General features: G+C 38.3%; 1 protein-coding gene across 1 annotated transcript in view; it reads left to right on the top strand.

Moving 5' to 3' along the window:
• Positions 1-215: 215 nt before the first annotated feature.
• Positions 216-20,007, top strand: part of GPR139 (G protein-coupled receptor 139) — a 47,941-nt gene continuing 28,149 nt past the window's right edge. The window contains exon 1 of the mRNA XM_074207422.1: positions 216-336. Within this exon, the coding sequence (XP_074063523.1) occupies positions 216-336 (121 nt within the window). The remainder of the gene's footprint in view (positions 337-20,007) is intronic.

Genomic DNA, 20,007 nt, shown 5'->3' with positions numbered 1-20,007 from the left:
GGAGAAGGAGCGAGGAGTTGCAGGAGAGGGGCGGAGGTGGGGGTGGGGGGTAGAAGGAGGTCCTGCGGGGAAGGAGGCGCTGAAGAGCCACAGCCGCCGCCGCCGCCGCCGCCGCCGCCGCCGCTGCACTGGCTGCTTGGAGGCTGGAAGCAGGAGCCGGGCTGGGAGGCGGCTAAGACGCGCGCCCCGGCGCCCGAGAGCCCTCCCCGGTTCTCATGGAGCACACACATTTTCATCTCGCCAACAGCTCTCTCCTCTCGCATCACCGCTATGCCTGTGGCTTGGGTTTCGTGCCGGTAGTCTACTATAGCCTACTGCTCTGCCTCGGCTTGCCAGGTAAGGGGCGTGTGCGTGTGTGTGTATGTGTGTGGAAGACAGAGGATGGGGGGTGGGTGGGGGTAGGTCTGTGTGTCCGTGTCTAGCTATCTGCGTGACTGTGGGGCTGCAGGAGGGAGCTGTCAGGGAAGACGAGAGAGGGCTGAGGGCAAATCAACTGTGAGGCGAGGAGGGGATATGGGTGGGGGTATGACCAAAATCCCATCCCCACTATCCTGAACTCTTCCCACCAACTCCCCCCTTCCCTAGACCCCCAGCTGACCCTACTAGAAAAGTTGATGCCCAAAGGGCAGAGAGGGGATTTCTATTGGGAAAGAAAGTTGATACCCACTAAGCACCTGGGATGTTCCTGCAGCTGGAGCTGTGCTCCAGGCGCATTGTAGACAGCTGCTTTAGGAAAGGACAGGGGAGGATGCGAAGGCGTCTGCCCCTCTTGTCCTCTGCCTCCCTCCCGCTCAGGTTGGGACAGTCAGTTTCCTGCGCCCCCTGTTGTCCCGACCCCTGCCCCCAACACTGCCGAAAGGCTGTCCTAACTTGACCCTAAGATCAAATCCGAGATGAAGGAGACACTATTGATCTTGCACTCTGAGGAGAGACAGGGATGGAGAAGCGCGCTTTCTCTGTCCGTCCCTTTGTATTCCACAACTGCTGTCCCCCAGAGAGTGGAGGAGCTAAAGAATGTCTGTGGAGGGTGCTGGGAGTGGAGGGGGGGCGCGGAGTGGAATGGATCCCTGGGATTTGTGCCTTAGAAATGGTGATGAGAGCGCGCGAGAAGGCGCGCGCGCGCGCGCACGCACACACACATACACACACATACATACACACACAAACACACACACACACACACACACACACACACACACACACACACACACACACACCACGACAGCCCGCCGGGTGACAGTCTCCTTGAACACCGTCCTTGCCCCTTGGCTTCTCTTTTCTTTAAAATCTCCTGTCCTAGGAGATAGCTCTGCGCACATTATTCTTTTGCCCCAGCCCTCTCCATCTTCTACCTAAAGTGTCGCTGAGACTTGTACGGAATTCCTGAAGGGAAGGAAGGAGTGTGGGTTTTCTTCCTTGTGTTCGGATCCGTTATATGAGAGCCTACTGCACTTTGAATATCCTCCTTTGACAGATTCTTCTCTCGAACATCAGCAGGAATTGAGGATTTCAGAACTCCACCCCTATCATACACCCCCCACCATACACATAATACACACTCTAGCTACAGATCGATCCTTTACAACCGTACTTGGAAGGAGGTTGGAGAGGGAGAGAGGAGGAAGAAAAGAAAGCCTGAACGAAGATTATGTTCAGATACCCTGCTTAGTATGTAAACTCCTTGGGGACAAGAACAGTTTCAGTTTGGACTTTGTATTGTCAGTCCCTTAATATGAGTTCTGGAACACAGCAGGTGTTAATTAATTGATTCTTGAGATTACCCTCCAAATATATTAGAGCAATTCGCAGGACCTCCAACAGTCATCACTGTTATTTTTTTATCTAGTTTCCTTTTTGTTCCACTAAAACCAGTAACCATCAAAATATTTATTTTCAATGTTCTCCACTTTCTTGAATCTAAGTGAAACACCACATGATTATTAAGAATTAATAACTCTTTCTGCCTCAAAATAAAGAAAGAAGACAAAATATTGTCTGACCAGGCAAATGAAAACATATTGTAATTATTGCAAACATACATTCATTCTTCTAACAAACAAATTTTTCTCTCTTGGATTTCCCTTGCTCTTTCCTGATCACCCTTGGATAATCGAGTTTTCCAGTGGTAATAGGTGCCAAAGGGAGAACAGAAAACTCTAATCTCCTATTTCTCCACAGTCTCCATAAGCCAGAACAGAATAATAGTCTGCTAACCTCAGAATTTTCTCCATCAGGATTGCAGACTAGTTTCACTCACCTCCTTCTCCACCTTCCTTCTTTAGTAATATCATCTCTAAAAACTGAAGGGACAGAATGTCATCCCAAGGTGATGGCGCCAAAAATGGGGACTTCTTTCTCTAGGTAGGAGATTGCTAGACAGCTCAGACCTTCAGTCTGAATTTCATGCCAATTAGGGAAAAACTTCAAAAGCATGGACTGCCCAGATAGAAATAGAAAGTAAGGGGGACCATGAAGTGAAAACACTCCCTCCTCCAATCGAGAGCTCCCCTTGTGCGAAAAGGCTAGGGGAAAAAAGATAAAAAAAAATGAGTGAAAATGAGGTATTTGGAAGAAAAGAAAAATTGGACATCTTCCCCTTCTCTTTAAGTCTTATTTTGTTGAGAATCATTGTTGGATAGGGAGGGAAACTCTGAAAGTAACTGCTCTATTCTGGCTGTTAAGACAAAGTGGAAGAAGTAGATGTGGGCAGATGGAAAAAAGGGTAGCTGTAGGGAATGGGGATGGGGCATGTGCAAATTTCATGGTCCAATGATTTTTGAAAATTGCTTGCAAGGATGGTTCAAGGGTCACATCTCTGTCTGAATGGGAAAGGGGTTATTGTTTTTAGTTGAGGCTTTTTTTTTGCACTAACTACAACACCCACAATGGATACACAAGTAATATTCATGAGCAGTGGAGTAATTTAACAGAAAAGGCAGGTGGTTATTAGGAGTTGAGTGAGGAATCAGCTCCACCCATCAGCGAGAGCCTGAAGAGGAAAAGGCAAGAAAAAAGTACTTAGCTCAGCATATTATTCCTATTACTGAGAATTTCACTGTAATACCCTCCCTTCCCCCAATTAGAGAACTCTCATTATTCTACAGATGACAGGAACACACAGTTAAGCTGGGTGTGAAGTAACAGACCACAGGGTTTGATGATATTGTTGAAAACTGAGATTTTAATTGAATTACTGTTCCCAGCAGTGGGCTCACCCAAAGTGTTCTAAATTAGCACAGCACAATGGATAGGAAATGTTTATGGGAATTTGGATTTGAATGTGGAATGGGTGTGAACTATGCTACAGTTAAGGAAAGCAGGATGGTATTTGGAAGAAGACAGTGTTCTCCAAATACTGTCAAGTGTCTTAAGAGACTGAAGGAAGGAACTATGAAAGGCAATTGATAAATGAATTTGGAGCCAGAAAGATCTGTATTCAAATTCCCATCTCAGACACTTGCTAGTTTTGTGACATCAGTCAAATAGCTTAACTTCTATATGCCTCAGTTTACTCATCTGTAAAATGAAGAGGTTGATAACCTTTAAGGTTTCCTTTGTCAAGAAAGCCCTGTGGACAGCATTGACATGTTGTGGTTCCTGGGATCATAAAGAATTGAATATAATGACTCAACAACAGCAACAAAAATTTCCTAGTATCTACAGTACCAGTCACATACTCATAGGATCTAGATTAGGAAGAAACCTTAGAAATCACCTAGTCCAATTCCCTTACTTTACAGATAAAACAATTAAGGCTCAAAGTGTCAAAGTGACTTACCCAAGGTCACAAAAGTTGAAAATAGCAGAGCCAGGATGTGAACCTTTTCAACTGTGGCAAGTTGCCTACAATGCCTTGTTGACCTTACTACAAGAAATTTTATAAACTAATCCAAACCCTTCTGTCTTCATGGGAAGATGTCTACTCTGCCAGCTGGTCCACTTCAGACAGATGTGTCTCTTCTCCTTTTCTCACCTTTCTTGAAAAATTACAAGTTATCTATCCAAGTCAAATAGAGGGGGAAGGGGATGTCATCAAAAGTTAATAACATAGACCAGACCTGCAGGAGAAATAAAAAAAATGGGTGAAGGAAAATTAGAAAAACATCCTAAATTAAAAAAGAGGAAAGGGACACTCTTAATAAGGAAGGGACAGCAAGAAATTATGCTGACACAATCAAAATTTTTTTACTTAAAAAGACCCCCTACCCAATTATGAATTTCCATTTGTTGTTTTTTAGTGGTTGGGTTTTTTTAACACAGATTGCAGTTGTGAAACCCATGAGGGATACACAATCAATATTCATGGGCAGTGGAGTAATGTAATAATAAAGAGGGGTAGTTGTTAGGAGTTATTAGAAAACATGACCCTGTTTACGTAGAGGTGTCTGTAAGTTCTGGCCAGTGCAAAGAAATTGGAAAGGTTCCAAATACAGAGTTGAGAATGGAATCAAAGAGTGAGAACTTCAAGAAACCTCAACAATCCACTGATGAGTGACTTATTCAATGTCACCAAGATAGTAATCAGCCAAAGCTGAATTCAAACCCAGCTCCTCTGACATTAGAGTTAGTGTTTTTTCCCTATTGTACTATGAAGTTTGCAAAGTATTTGAGCCTCAAACAATCCTCTGGGGAAGATAGGTACTACAGATTTATCTCCATTTTACACATATGTCAATTAAATTATATAGAAGGTTAGGAAGGAAAAAAGGAAGAAATAAAAGAATGACAAAAAGAAGGAAGGAAAAAGGGAAGGATAATAGAAAAGAAAGAAGGAAGAAGAAAGGAAGGAAGCACCTATAAAGTGCATATATTTCAAATGGTGCTTAAGCAATTTACAAATAGGAACTCATTTGATCTTTGCAACAGCCATGAGAGTTGGGTGTCATTATTATCCCATTCTACAGTTGAGGAAACTTTGTCAGATAGAAGTTAAGTGCCTTGGGTCACACCACTAATAAGGGTTTGCAGCCACATTTGAACTCAATTCTTTCTGTCTTGAGGCCCAGCATACTATTCACAAAGTCACCAGCTGCCTTACCACCACAGAATCATAAGTATTAGAGATTATACTTGATCTCAGTTCCCAGTTCCAAATAAGGCAAAATATATCTGTCAGCCTAGCTATATTCAAAGAGGCTCCATGAGATTGTCCAGGTAACAAATTCTTTGGACCAAATTAGTACATGAAGCCCTGCTACTTACGCAGTCACTAAGGAACTATGATTTCTACCTATAGAGAGGAAAATGATGTCATCATATATGCTTGAACTGCTGACACATTTACAAAAAATAGTTTCTTGATCTTCTGACATTCTTCACTAAAATCAGATGAGGGTTTATTTGAACACTTCACTGAACTGCTCAGATGCCAAAATCCTAAATCCACTGCTTATTGCTTCAACTTGTAAAGCTATTCTCAGTCTCACATCTCTATATAGGGCCTCCCTCCAACAGGGTTTGCAAATCAATATCTCCTTATAAAGCTTCTTACAGGGGAGATGTGTAGGGAACAGAATTTTGTTGGGTACCTGGCTCTCATTAGTCCTGTGACCTATTATGTGAGTGACCTTGGATTAATTACTTTACCTCCTTGAACTGGGAAGTTTGAAAGGAAAATATCAGATTAGAGAGTTCACACAGTCAAGTGAAAAGAGACTCTGAAGTCAAAGGATTTGGCCTTGGGTTCAAATCCCATCTGTGACACTTAGAACCTTTGTGACTTTGAACAACCACTTTCCTTTTCTTGACCTTCAGTTCCTCATATTGAAAAGAAGGTTGGACTAGATAGCCTCTGAAGTCTCTATCTATTTCTATAACTGTGATTCTATGACTATCTCTGGAGTTGTTTCTAGCATTTACATCTAATAGTTCTATGTTTTGTCTAAACTGCGTTTCATGAAATCCCATTCTATTATATTCTGATCTAGCAAGATTGCAAAATATTAGGAGAATGGCACATGAGCTTACTGTTCCCCAGCATCAAATAATTGTATCTGGTTCAGCAAAAACTCTATAAATGATTGGATGGAGTTACAAAATACATCTGGTAATTAAAATAGGCAAATCTGACCTTTTAACTAACTAGTTGAGACCATTAACAAAAAAAGGTAGCAATTATTCCTCCACCTTTGGCATATCCCTTCCAATATTGCCTTGAGGGTAGGGAAGCATGGAATTTAACATCTGTTAGTAGTTCTACACCCCAAAGCATAGGTGATGTTGATACAGATAGCACTGCAGAGAGTGTCTTAAAATAGCAGATTAAAAATGGATGGGACTTCCAAATGAGGAATTATATTGAAACAAGTTCATGAGGAAAGGGGGTAAGAAAATGAAAAGAGAAATATGTGTCCAAAAAAGAAATATAAACTATGACTTGATTCAGTGGATTGGAATAGCCAGGAAAACTGGAATATCATGAGACATCTTAGAGTAAGCTTAGAATCGTGTCTCAGATGTAAGTTTGCAAAGTATTTAAACTAAAGGGGGGAAAGTCATTCTGTTTCTCAGTGAGGTCAATAAATGATAGAATTGGAATGAATTCAACACTTTCATTTTCCATAGAATGAAACTGAGAGGAAGTGATGCCTTTACTCATAGAGTCATGACTAGAATCCAAGACTCCAGTTCCTATCTTGACAACTATGAGTTATATCTCAGATCCCAACCCACATCCATACTCCTTCTTTTCTCTCACCCCACCATCACCTCCTCATTCTTCTAGACCATGTAGGTCCAACCTATGGCCCATGGTCTACATACAACTCTCAAAGTCCATTCAAGCAGCATTTTTATTGCATTTTATTATTATAATCATTAGTAACATGGGTAATATTATAATCATAAATAAATATTAAATTCTACATGTGGGGGCAGCTAGGTGACACAGTAGTTAGAGCACCAGCCCTTGGAGTCATGAGGACCTGAACTCAAGTCTGGCCTCAGACACCTAGCTGTGTCCTTGGGTAAGTTACTTAATCTCATTGCCTTGCAAAAACAAATAAACAAAAAAATTCTACATGTGGCCATTGACAAGTTTTTGTTGGGTGATGCAGCCCAGAAGAGCTAAAAGGTTGGACCCTCAGGCTCTGGAAAGCTTTATTCTTTATCAGGAATTTTTAACCTTTGTGTATCTCATGGACCCCTATGGTAGTCTAGTGAAAATTTGCACCCCCTTCTCAGAGTAATTGCTTATTGCCTAAATTATAATTGATGTAAAATGCTAAATTTCAGTTAGAGGCTATTGAAAATAATTTTTTGAGTTCACAAGCCTCTTGAAATCTATTTATTAGGAGTTCATAGATGCTTTAAAAAAAACTACTCCTCTGTATAGTAGATGAAGTAGTTCTCCATATCAGTACCAAAAATGTAAGAGGAACTAGGAACTATACCTTTAAGTGGGCCAAGGTAGGGGTGGGGTGCTTGGAAGAATACTGACTTTTTAAAAGAGAAATTAATTTGGAGTAATTAGACTTGCCTATATGTTTCACTTTATGGAAAATAAGTCATGAGTTATTCTCTCAAGAGCAGAGTCCATCATGGACTAGCTAATTTTGACATCACAAAGCCACTGAATTTTATAACCGAAAGAAACATTAATCTAGTCTGATCCTCCTCATTTTACATATTTCAAATGAGGAAATTCAGAAAGGTAAAGTAACTTGCTCAAGGTTATCCCTCAAAGCCAGATCTCCAGACTCTAAATTTTTTAAAAGCTGTAAGAAATAACGATTTTTAATAATAATAATAGTTGACATTTATATAGCACTTTATTGTTTGCAAATAGATATATCTACAGATAGTCAGATGATAGATAGAGAGATAGATAGATAGATAGATAGATAGATAGATAGATAGATAGATAGATAGAAAGATAGAAAATATGATCCTCACAGTAATTCTTTGTGGTAGGTACTATTATTATCCTCCATTTGATACATGAGGAAACTGAGGGATATAGAGGTTAAGTGATTTGCATAGGGTCACATATTGAAAGTGTTCGTCTTAGACAGGGCTCAAATTCAGGTTTTCCAAAGTCCAAATTTAGCATATTATCCCTTGCATCATCCAAAATTCATATTTACCAAAGTAATTTAGAGCTGGAGAAGAACTTAATGGTTATCTAGTTTAGCTGCCTCATTTTACAGATGACATAATATAGGTCAAGTGTTTTATCTAGTTGGGTAAAACACTTGACCTATATTACAGAGACAGGACTAGACATAAGGTCTCCTGACTCCCAGACCAATGCTTTATCAACTGCAACATATTTCAATTTTAAATTTTTTAATTACCTTGCTGCTGCTCATTGGAATCCCAATCTGTTTAATATATTATAGACCAGTTGAATGGGAGAAACATCTGGTCCTGACCTTTATGAAAATAAACCAAATTAAACTCTAGTTTGGAGGGAGGAGACAGGCTGAAGCCCATAAACACAAAGGTCTAAATATCAGGGTTAACTTTTCTTCTGGTTTGCTAAAGTGTTGTTTATTGGCAGGGTCAGGGGAATAATGTTAAATCTATTTTTTTTAATTCTAATCTAATGTGAAAGGCATGTTATCAGTTAAATTGTTTTTGAACAGAAGGGAATCACATACATACATCACATCATATCATAGCACAGCCTAGAGATGGCCGATGGCTAGATTCCAGTTGTTACCATGCACTCCTTTGCCTGATCGGCACAACTCCACAGAAAGGAATACAAGCAACATCACCTGCCCTAATAAAAAAGATAAATAGCATCCCTCAAAAGTGGTGAAATAGGATAGTGGTTGAAAAAAAAAAACAAGTAAAAGGTGTCCTATGGTACAGGGAATAGGCTCTGGCACACAAATAATGTTATAAAAGGGCAGTGCTTATTAACCTAATTGACTTTTACCATACTTGTGAATTTGGTAAGACACATCTGGGGGCAGTGTAGGGTGCCCCATTCAACATTGTAGACTTCATTCCTTTAGATATAACTGTCGAGGAAGGAAATAATTTTGATAAGCACAATTAAATACATGTCCACAGATGAGTACTGATGCTTTCTTTCTAAGTGGTCCTTTTGGAAAGGGATAGACCTTTTACAATTATGATGGCATTTTTTTTCAAGAAAGATTTTATTTATTTTGAATTTTACAACTTTTCCTCTAGATTAGGCAGTCTGTTAGTCTTTACATTGTTTCCATGATATACATTGATCTAAGCTGAATGAAATGAGAGAGAAATCATATCCTTAAAGAAAAAAAATGAAGTATAAGAGATAGCAAAATTATATTAAAAAGATAAGTTTTTTTCTAAGTTAAAGGTAATAGTCTTTGGTTTTTGTTTAAACTCCACAATTCTTTCTCTGGATACAGATGGTATTCGCCATCACATATAGCCTAAAATTGTCCCTGATTGTCGTACTGATGGAATGAGAAAGTCCATCAAGGTTGATCATCGCCACCCAGTTGCTGTTAGGGTATACAATGTTTTTCTGATTCTGCTCATCTCGCTCAGCATCAGTTCATGCAAACCTCTCCAGGCTTCCCTGAATTCCCGTCCCTTCTGGTTTCTAATAGAACAATAGTGTTCCATGACATATATACATACATATATATATATATATATGTATGTATATATACCACAGTTTGCTAAGTCATTCCCCAATTGAAGGACATTCCCCTCAGTTTCCATTTCTTTGCCACCACAAATAGAGCTGCTATGAACATTTTTATACAGGTGTTGTTTTTACCTTTTTCCACAATCTCTTCAGGGTATAGACCCAGTATTGGTATTTCCAGATCAAAGGGTATGCACATTTTTGTTGCCCTTTGGGCATAGTTCCAGACTGCTCTCCAGAAAGGTTGGATGAGTTCACAGCTCTACCAACAATGTATTAATGTCCCAGATTTCCCTCAATGATCATTGTCCTTTCTGGTCATATTGGCCAGACTGAGAGGTGTGAGGTAGTACATCAGAGATGCTTTAATTTGCATGTCTCTAAGAAATAATGATTTAGAGCAATTTTTTTTATTTGACTATGGATTGCTTTGATTTCCTCATATGATGGCATTTTTTGAAATCTCTTTGGAATTCTTCTGTGGAAATTGTCTTCAGAACAAACCTACCAGTGACAAAAATAAATGAATCAATTTGTAATAAAGTCCAAGAATTTTGGTCAAATCTGTAAAAAACATAAATTAAAAGACCAACTCTGGCTTAATCCTCCAATTTATTCATATTTGGTGCTCTATAAATTTTAATAGTTTACCAAAGTCACTAACAAAGGATTTGTCATCAAGAGCATTCACAGTTTGGTAACATAGATGAACAAATACAATACGTAAAAGTATTTTCAACATATGCAAAATATTTTTGCTATTAGCAATTATGGCAATAGTTTTTTATACATAATATGCCATAGAGTCTAAAGGAAATTTTGAAAGAGAAATTAAAAACATTTTTGATGTAATGAAAATAGCATAGGAGACCTACATTCCAATTCTAGCTCTACTGCTAACTGACTGCATGACATTGGGTAAGTCATTTAAATACCAAGAGACTCACTTTCTTTATATGTATAATGACAAGGTTGGATTAGATATGCTCTGAGATCTCCTCTAACTCTAATAGTCAAGGATACTGTATATGTTAATTTTAAAAACAATAACATTGCTTTATCACCATACTTCATAGGATGCACAAAGATACACTTATTATGCCCCCTCCTTCCTGTAGCATTTCTCCCCACTCCCCAGCTTTAACCTCCAGACAAAAGACTGGCAAAAGGAAATGAGAGAATCCTAGCAAGGGCACCTTTTTTATTCCAAAGTTAGAAGACAATATCTTAGAGGTCATTAGATGAAAGCCTGAGGCACAAAGAAAATTTTCATCCTGGCTCTCTCCGTGGGTGACTCCTGCTGATGACCGAGCTGTCATTTTCTCAGAGTTCAGGAAACTGAAAGAAGACCCAGCCTCCCTGCAATACCATTGCACAGTGAAGAAAGATGAGAAATGTCACCTTCATGGCCGATATTTGACAAATGAAAGGCACTTAGTCTAGTCAGCTTGACTGAGAAAATGAGCCACAACACTACAATATAAGTAACCCTTGGTAATCTATGAGGGAGATAGGTTATATCTTCATGGCTACAGAACAGGAGGATGTGATTAGGAAAGCAACCGGGAAAGGAAAAGTTACAGGTCATATCAAGGGAGTTGAGGCACTGTATTCTTTCATCAGACTTCCCTCCTTGTTCTAATACTTTATAAATCTCTTTAGAGCAGAGTATAAGATTTTGTATAACTGCTGGCCAAATGGGTAGATTGCCAATAGAATGTTATAGAAGTGGAATATTTTGTTTTATTTTGTTTTGTTCTTACCACAGAGGCATCATTTATGTTCTGAAAGCTTGATTCTCTCTTAATTCAATAGTTACCAAGTTCTAGATACATAGTTTGTGATTGTCTACAATATACCTAACTTGTCACTGCATTAAGGCAGGAAGCTAGTCCAGGTTCTTTCTGTCTCTAGAATTCTTTGATTAGTAAGAATAGGATGGAAATTCCTTCAAAATAAAGGAGAATTACTCTCATATTTCCCCAAACTCAAACTTGCTCCACACTTTTCAAAGACTTTCGTGACTTACATACTGAAAATGAACTTAAGTCCTTTAAATAACATAGTACATAGTGAGCTGGCTTCAAGGGCAACAAAATGTGAATTCAAACCCTATCCCTAATACAGACTGACTACAGACTGACTCTGGATTCTGGAAAGACTGATTCTGGAAAGTCATTTAACTTCTCAGTGACCCAGGAATCTTTCTAATTCAAAAAGTTATAGAGAAATTGCCAAATTACATCGATAAAGGAAGTTCCTCAAAAGAATTTCTATAATATATCAATAATATATAAAGTCTAGTCTAAAGAAAATAAACCTCAAACCCCGGAGTACCTTTCTCAGGATTGTCACAAAAATGGAGGGAAATGTATATAAAAAGTTTTGTGAACCTTGACACAACATTTTCTCCCTCTTGCACTAGGTACCTTTTTCAGTTATAGTAGTATGGTTTTGAGGGTTAGTTGCATGAAACTAAAAATTCATCTGCTGTTGGAAGAGGGAGGTCAAATTCTCACCCCCTCTCCACTGGCTCCCATCCTTTGGTAAATGAGTGACTTCAGTCTTTTCCAGACACACCCTTTTCCTCCTACTGGATGGGAACAATGGGGTAAAGGGTGGCAGGACCACAGCAGTCACTGCCCTCACCCACCAGAGATAATTTTCCTATTCTCTTTGGTCTGAAAAAAGAAAAAAAGGATTGGATTCCTCCTTGCTCTGCTTTGGACAATTATATTTTATAAAATATGACATCAATTAGATTCTCTCAATATTATTATCTCCAAGACCCCCAATCACAATTACAACAGAAAGGGTACATACTCTGTCCTTATCCTTCTCACCCCTATGCCTTGCTTTGACACCATCTACTTGACTTCTCACTCTGTATTCATAAATAATGAAGCAAACAAACCAGAAGCAATTATGACCAGTTACTTTAACTAAACAAGTATTAGGACTAATTAACAAACTTTAAAAGTTAGGAAAACTTTGAACTTAACATCCACCCTGTCTGATAGGAATTGTGAGAAATAAAGAGGAGACACAGAAACTTCTTTTGTCATTCTTCCTAGAGGAAAATCCCCTCAACTATTCTTTGTATTCCAGATAGTCCTCTCCTTCAGGTGACAAGTGGGCCAACAGATCTCAGGAAGGCTGAAAAAGTCATCAGACATATTGGTCACCTTGCACCTCTCTCACATTTTGCTCACATAAATCAAAATTTTCAGTAAAATTTCTCAAATTGGGAAGAATTCCCTCAATCATCCCTGAGTCTCACTCTTCATCCAACTTCCCCTAAGATTTCTCTTCCTGCTCAAGGACAAAGAAACATTTTTTCCTTCAAACTGTAACCATCACCTAGAGCCTCCTTTAACCAGGGGTTAACTAAAGGGTTTTTTTTCTGACTACAGAGAACGTCTCCATTGCCCAGTTATACAAGAAAGGAAGAACATTTTTAAAGATCTACTTTACTTCTTTTTTTTCAATTAACAAAAGTTTTCTCTCCCTCTGCCTTCTTTTTGTAGGTATTAGGAAGGCTGGAGAAGGGAAAAGTAGGGAAAAAAATCTTTATATCATATACATATATATAAATATATATATATATATATATATATATATATATATTTGATTTATACAAACAAAACAAAGTTCTATGCTGGCCATGATCTCAAAATGTGTGTCTTACTCTGCACCATAAATCATGTTTCTCTGTGAGGGTATGAGTAGCATGCTTCACTACATATTCTACCCAAAAGAATAGAGAGGAAAAATGGAAGCAGTAGGAATGAGAGAAGATTTGGGGATCAAAAAGACCATATCTTTGGAACAGCACCTGATTGTATCAGGTTTCACTCATGAATCAGTCACAAGAACACATAGATAGTGTTATTCAACATCTGCATCTTGTTCCAGGATGCCTGTCTCATTTCTTTGCAAATATCATCTACTGGTACAAGTAGTCAAGCAATGAGCATTTATTAAGAAATTACTATTATTTTTAGCCCAGGAACTGTGCTAAGCAATGAGAATATAATACAAACAAAAAGAATGATTGTCGCTGCCCTAAAAGAGCTTATATAAGGCTCATATAATAGGATAAAACAGCATATAAAGAAAGCTGAAAGAGTTGAGAAAAGAGATAGAATATATAATTGCTTGAAAGTGCATGGAGTTGAAAGGCATAGAGTCAAAACACAACTGAGAAGGGGATGAAGCATGAATAACCATCCCCAGATTAAGGCCTGAAAGGAATTTACCAATGAGAGAAGGGAGCCAACAGTGTAGAGAGATGTTCCAGATAAGAAGACTCCAGGGGGTGGCTAGGTGGTGTAGTGGATAGAGCACTGACCCTGGAGTCAGGAGGACCTGAATTCAAACCTAGCTTCAGACACTTAATAATTGCCTAGTTGTGTGACCTTGGGCAAGTCACTTAACCCCATTGCCTTAAATAAATATTGTTTTTAAAAAGAAGACTCCAGAGGCTGAAGAAGTTCCAGAATGAGCAGGCAGCTGAGTCATGTTGTCTCCTGCTCCACAGCAGAGACAACAAATAAAGGTGCTCACAGTCCCTTTTCATTTAAGTTTTGATTCCCTAGACATTCAATAAGATAGCATCTTTTACTCTGATGTAGTTCACGAAGCCGAAGAAGGATAAACTCTCAAGAATATTGTGAGGCAGATTCCCCTTTCAAATATGGATTGATATAGGATAGGTGACCTCCGGGATCCCTTCTAAGTCCAAGATTCCATGATAGGACTTGACTGAACTATGTGTCCTAAAGAGATCTAGATTTCAGAAGCACTGGATTCTAGACCTGACTCTACCACTAACTAGAAAGTTGCTTTTCTCTGCTCTTCAGTTTCATTATCCATTCAGTAAAGTGAAAGGTTGAACTTAATGATATCTAAGTGCTCTTCTAGCACCAAAATCTATGATTGAATGATTGGATTTAGGTCATTATTAAATACATGATTCCCAAAGTAGAATTTAAAACACAGAAATTATGGGAGGAAAGATGTACAGTGAGAAACCAAAACTATGCTGCTGGTAAAATGCTGATTTGCTTTCTTTTCATGATGATCAATATGAATATGTTGAGTTTAGAATTGTAAAATATTTGTATTGATGTATTTTCATATCACCATAGTTTTTCCCCCAGGATTCTCCTTCTTCCCCATCCATAGGGCAAACTCATAAAACAAAAAAAAAATTTAAAGACAAAGAAGAAATCAGCATAATTAATTCATACATAGAAGTCTGAAAATAGATGCAATGTACAACAACTGTGGACCATTCACAACTGCAGAGTGAGGAGGTGGGAGTGTCTTCTCATGTCTTCTTTCAAGCTATGCTTGTTCATTATAATTTTTCAGCATTCACTTCTGATTTTTTTTGGAATCTGTTATTTCTGTTTACATTATTGTATTCATTGTGTATATGATTTTCTTGTCTCTATTTACCTCACAGTTTCAGAATTAAGCCTTCCCTCCACAACCTTAAATCTCTCTTGATGAAGTAATGCTATATCAGGTTGCCTACACTGTGAGTTTGTGTTTCAGATTAATACTCTGCAAGGGGATAGGGGATATTCAGATTCTGAGTGGCTCATTAATGAAATAGAAGCTTTGGAAAGTCCGATCACTATAGAGAGACCAAAAATAATATGCTGCTATAAGAAACCATCCTCTATGGCTTGTTGCACACAGGCAGAGTTTATACCCAAAGAATTATCAGTGCTACTCTTTGGTTAACTTCTCCAAGAACAAGGCAATAATGGCACTAGAGCTTAAGATGGGATGCAGGCAGATGGAATATCAGAATTATTCTGAGAGGGGAAGACTTTAAATTTCATTGCACCTCTTCAAAACAGGTGACAGTTCCAGAGTTCTCATCAACAATCAAGTTCTTCAGATTGATCCACTAAATAAATCAATCTCTCAATATATATTAAGCACTGTGCTAAGCAACTATGCTAAACAAATATAAGGAATTAAAGAGAATTTGTGAGATGAGCATTTTCTAGACTGATCTATGGTTTTTGATGGAGAAAAAATAAGCACTATTTTCATTCCTTTATCAATATACTAAGTTAAGGGATTGTAAGTTACCTCTTTTCCTGTCAGTAATGACAAAGCAGACATGTCTTACTAAGGGCCCCCAAATTATGACTCTCTCCTCCCCACTGACATATAAATTCCCTAGAAATGTGAGAATTCTCCTTATCCTGTCTCCTTGCCAACACTAACTTTATTCAATAGCTTCAAAATTACAACAGCAAAGATGCACCCCAAAGAGTTGCTCCTAAAATGGTAGATTTCCCATATTGAACTGGGTCTTTGGTTTGGCCATCTAAAGGAGAGGGAATGAAGCCAACAGCCAAATATATTTTCAGAGACAGATGGAAACCCACTAAGACACAAAGGGTCAAATATGAAGACACAAAGACATCATCTAGGGGGAGGTCTGAACAAATTTATTCAGTCTTGCCAGAAAATCCATATAAATAAGGGCTATGTCCAAAGATGATATAGACAGAGAAATGGGGCTTATGCGAAAGAAAAGGAATTTGAAGCATAAAAGTCAATCAACATTTATTATGTGCCAGAAATTGTCCTAAAGACTCACAAAAGGATGTTGCAAAGTGTGGGGGGGAGGGGGTCCACTATGGAGGTATGATGGAGAAGTACCTAGGTGTTTAGCTGGGTGGGAAATGAAGGACTGACTTGGTTACCCTGTTTAAATAGGGGCTCTAGGAGGAGCTCTCCACTCTCTAGTTGGAAGGAAAAGGTGAAAAAAGAGACTAGGCATCTCTGCCTCATTTAGACTTAAAGAGGGAATCCATAGGTTAAATCATCTTTTTTAAAAATTTATTTATTTATTTAGGCTGTCTGTTAGTCTTTACATTGTTTCCACGATATACTTTGATCTAAGTTGAATGTGATGAGAAAGAAATCATATCCTTAAGGGAAAAAAATAAAGTATAAGAGATAGCAAAATTACATAATAATATAGTGGGTTTTTTTTTAAAAAAATTAAAGTTAATAGTCTTTGGTCTTTGTTCAAATTCCACAATTCTTTCTCTGGATACAGATAGTATTCTCCATTACAGATATCCCAAAATTATGCCTGATTGTTGCACTGATGGAATGAGCAAGTCCATCAAGGTTGACCATCACCTCCATGTTGCTGTTAGGGCATCCAATATTCTTCTGGTTCTGCTCATCTCACTCAGCATCAGTTTGTGCAAATCTTTCCAGGCTTCCCTAAATTCCCATCCCTCCTGGTTTCTAATAGAATAATAGTGTTCCATCACACACATAAACCATAGTTTATTAAGCCATTTCCCAATTGATGGACATTCACTCAATTTCCAAATCTTTGCCACCACAAACAGGGCTGCTATGAATAGTTTTGTACAAGTGATGTTTTTACCCTTTTTCATAATCTCTTCATGGTATAGACCCAGTAGTTGTATTGCTGGATCAAAGGTCTAAGTCATCTTTATGGAGCTGAAAGGAAAGAACAATCAGCATAGCAGGGAATCATTTGCTTTGAAAAGCAATCCATACCTATCCCTTCAAAAGTATTTTACCTTGATGTCCTCAAGGAAAGAAAAGAGAGTTTTCCTGATTGTTGAGGAGTTTGTGCATAGACCCATTTGTGTTTGGGGTTTTTTTTTTGTCAAATTAAATAAAACTCCTCCTATACTTAATATCCTATTAGCCTGAGTTGTTGCAGGGGAGTGAGGCTCCATTTCAAGAGAAATACAAACTAGATTCTGAACTCAAGAGAAGCCCAGAGTGTTATACAAGCTAAAAAAGATTTTGTGAATGACAAGTACTTCCATCAAAGATTGTACCCAAATCTATAGAGTCAGAGATCATGCTTCAATTCACACATGAATTTTGTACTTGCTAAAAAAAATCTCTTCTCTTGGAAGAAAAATAGGGTTAAGTCACTTTGCTCTGCTCTGTCATAGAGGTGCTAAAGAGGAGACTAATAAATTTTCAGGTATGACTTTTTGATAGGACACTTGGTTTAGCGCTGAATCAAAATCCCAGCTCAGGAATATACTAGGTGTGTCACCCTGCCTTTAATCCCTCTGTATCTTAGATTCATCATTTGTCAAATGAGGCTGGTTCATGATCTACAACTTCATGCTGCCTCTCATGAGTGTTTAGTCAATGAAATTTTCTCCTTGAGCCAGGGTAGTTTGTGAATGCAGATAAATAATATTTCCCCACCCTCCTCCCCAACAAGTGCAGGAAGTACAGGTTGGTTTCCGTGGCAGCAGACCTACCCATTAGGGTCATAGCTAGAAATCAGTAGTAAGCAGGCACTCAGTACTTGTTGTGGTTGATATTTTCTTCATTTGCAACAAGGCTTCATGCTTATGGAAGAGTAGTTACCATAACAAGAGCTCCTGTCAGACACTCAGCATCTTAATCTGGGTGGTTGTGATTTCTATGCCAACCATTAAGGTTAGATAAGGGAAAACCCAGGACCAACTCCGAGTCAAGCTGGTTTGTTTAATCTGTGTGTGTGTGTGTGTGTGTGTGTGTGTGTGTGTGTGTGTGTGTCCCAATCCTACAGAAGTCAGTGCTAAACTCTTCAGGGTCATTCTTTCTATGCAGGCACAGACTCAGAACATTCTCTCTATCCTTCAAAATTCTGTTTTCCATCAGTCTCCACCATCCTTGCCTTTACAGGAACTTTGACTGGATATCTTGTCTACTACACTGATTGATGGTTCTCTTGTTGTCCCCATTTCCCTCTCCTGGAGCAGATGATTTAATTATTTAAAATAATTTTAAGTTAGGTAGATGAATTCCCTCTTCTCCTCATCCCTAGCCTATAAAAGTGAAAGTGAAATTGAGTTGATTTTTTTAAAAGTTCTAGGCCTATAGTAAACTAGTTGCCCTGTGGCATAGCAGATTTCTAAAAAGTCAGCTTCAGAGTCAGGACAGAGCTAAGTTTATTTCCTCCTTCTAAGATGGTTTGACCCTGAACAAGTTATTTAACTTTTTTCATATGTTTGACAATACTCTCTAAGTTGTCACACTTAGAATAGACTAGAGCAAAACCCAGTAAATCAAAGTTTTGTCTTCCCTTCTCCTCTCATTAAAAATTACAAAGCAGATTTGAGTGGGAGGGGAAAATGGGGAAAGAACTGATAACAAAATTTATATCAGCGTTCTTTCAAATAGAGAGTTCCCCAAATTAACTTAAATCTTCATAAGTAGAACATTATTGATAGTATATTAAATATATAGTATATTGATCTTTAATAATATTACACAAATATATATTAATAAATTTTCATTAATAGCTCATTATACTTATTATAGCCTTAGGTGAGTCCCTTCACCAGTCTTAGCCTCAGTTTCTTTGTGGGGAAAATAATAGGGCCCATTTCCCAAGATTTTTGTGAGGATGAAATGACATACTTCCTGTAAAAGTGCTTCGCAATTGTAAAAAGTTATATAAATGTTACCTATTATTGCTTGATTGTAAGGCTAAGGATTGGAGGTGGCTAAAATATTAGGAGCATATATATATTCCTAAATGAAAACAGAGCATCTTCAGGAGCAAGGACACACCATCGATAGAAGTTCTGCTACCAGTCCTGCAACTCTGATTTTTGTGTCTTCTTGAGTACTATTAACCACACAGGTAGAGTCTGCCTTTTCCCCTAATGACAGTAATATATGAAATTAAATGGAAAATATATTTCTTAACAGCTCAAAAAAATGAAAAATATTCAAAATTTAGAGCTAATGTTGTTAGAAGCTGTTCTGTCCCTCCCCTTCCTCACTATGCTTACAGACTTTGGGGTTGTTATTGCTTATTTTTTAAGTTGCAAAATGCTAATAAACCATTTCCATAGTAATTATGCCTCCTTGACCTGAATGTCATTCTGTTGTCTGCATACACTGTACGAATAAAAACAATTTCTCTACTGAAGAAAATTGCCACATTGCTGTCTCTGAATAATGGGGTTTGACTACTCTCCTCTTCGTGTGCCTTTTGTCTGGAGTTGACATTGCCTGACCGCTAATGTTGCAGTCATTTGACCTAGGTGGCTCTTTAGTTCTGTATATTACAAAAGAACTCAAGTTATAATGTTGAACCCAAAGAACAACAAAGTATCCCCTGGGAGAGATCTTCCGTGGGTATATCTGCGATAAGAAAATTTCTGACAATATTTAACAATTTCTTGGAGATTCTCCCCTCAACAATAAGGGGAGAATGATAAGGTACTAATGTAAAAGGTGGCTCTCACAAATTCTCCCCATAACTATAACCTCTGTGTTCTAAGAATAGATTGAAGAGAAGGCATTTTGCCATGGAGGTTAGAAAGATACCACAAAGAAAGGAGAAGGAAGGAAACAAACATTTATTTAGTTTT

Source organism: Macrotis lagotis, chromosome X, assembly GCF_037893015.1.
Source record: "Macrotis lagotis isolate mMagLag1 chromosome X, bilby.v1.9.chrom.fasta, whole genome shotgun sequence".
NCBI classification, from domain to species: Eukaryota; Metazoa; Chordata; class Mammalia; order Peramelemorphia; family Peramelidae; genus Macrotis; species Macrotis lagotis.
Note: the sequence above shows the minus strand (reverse complement) of the source record. Positions and strands in the feature narration are given on the sequence as shown.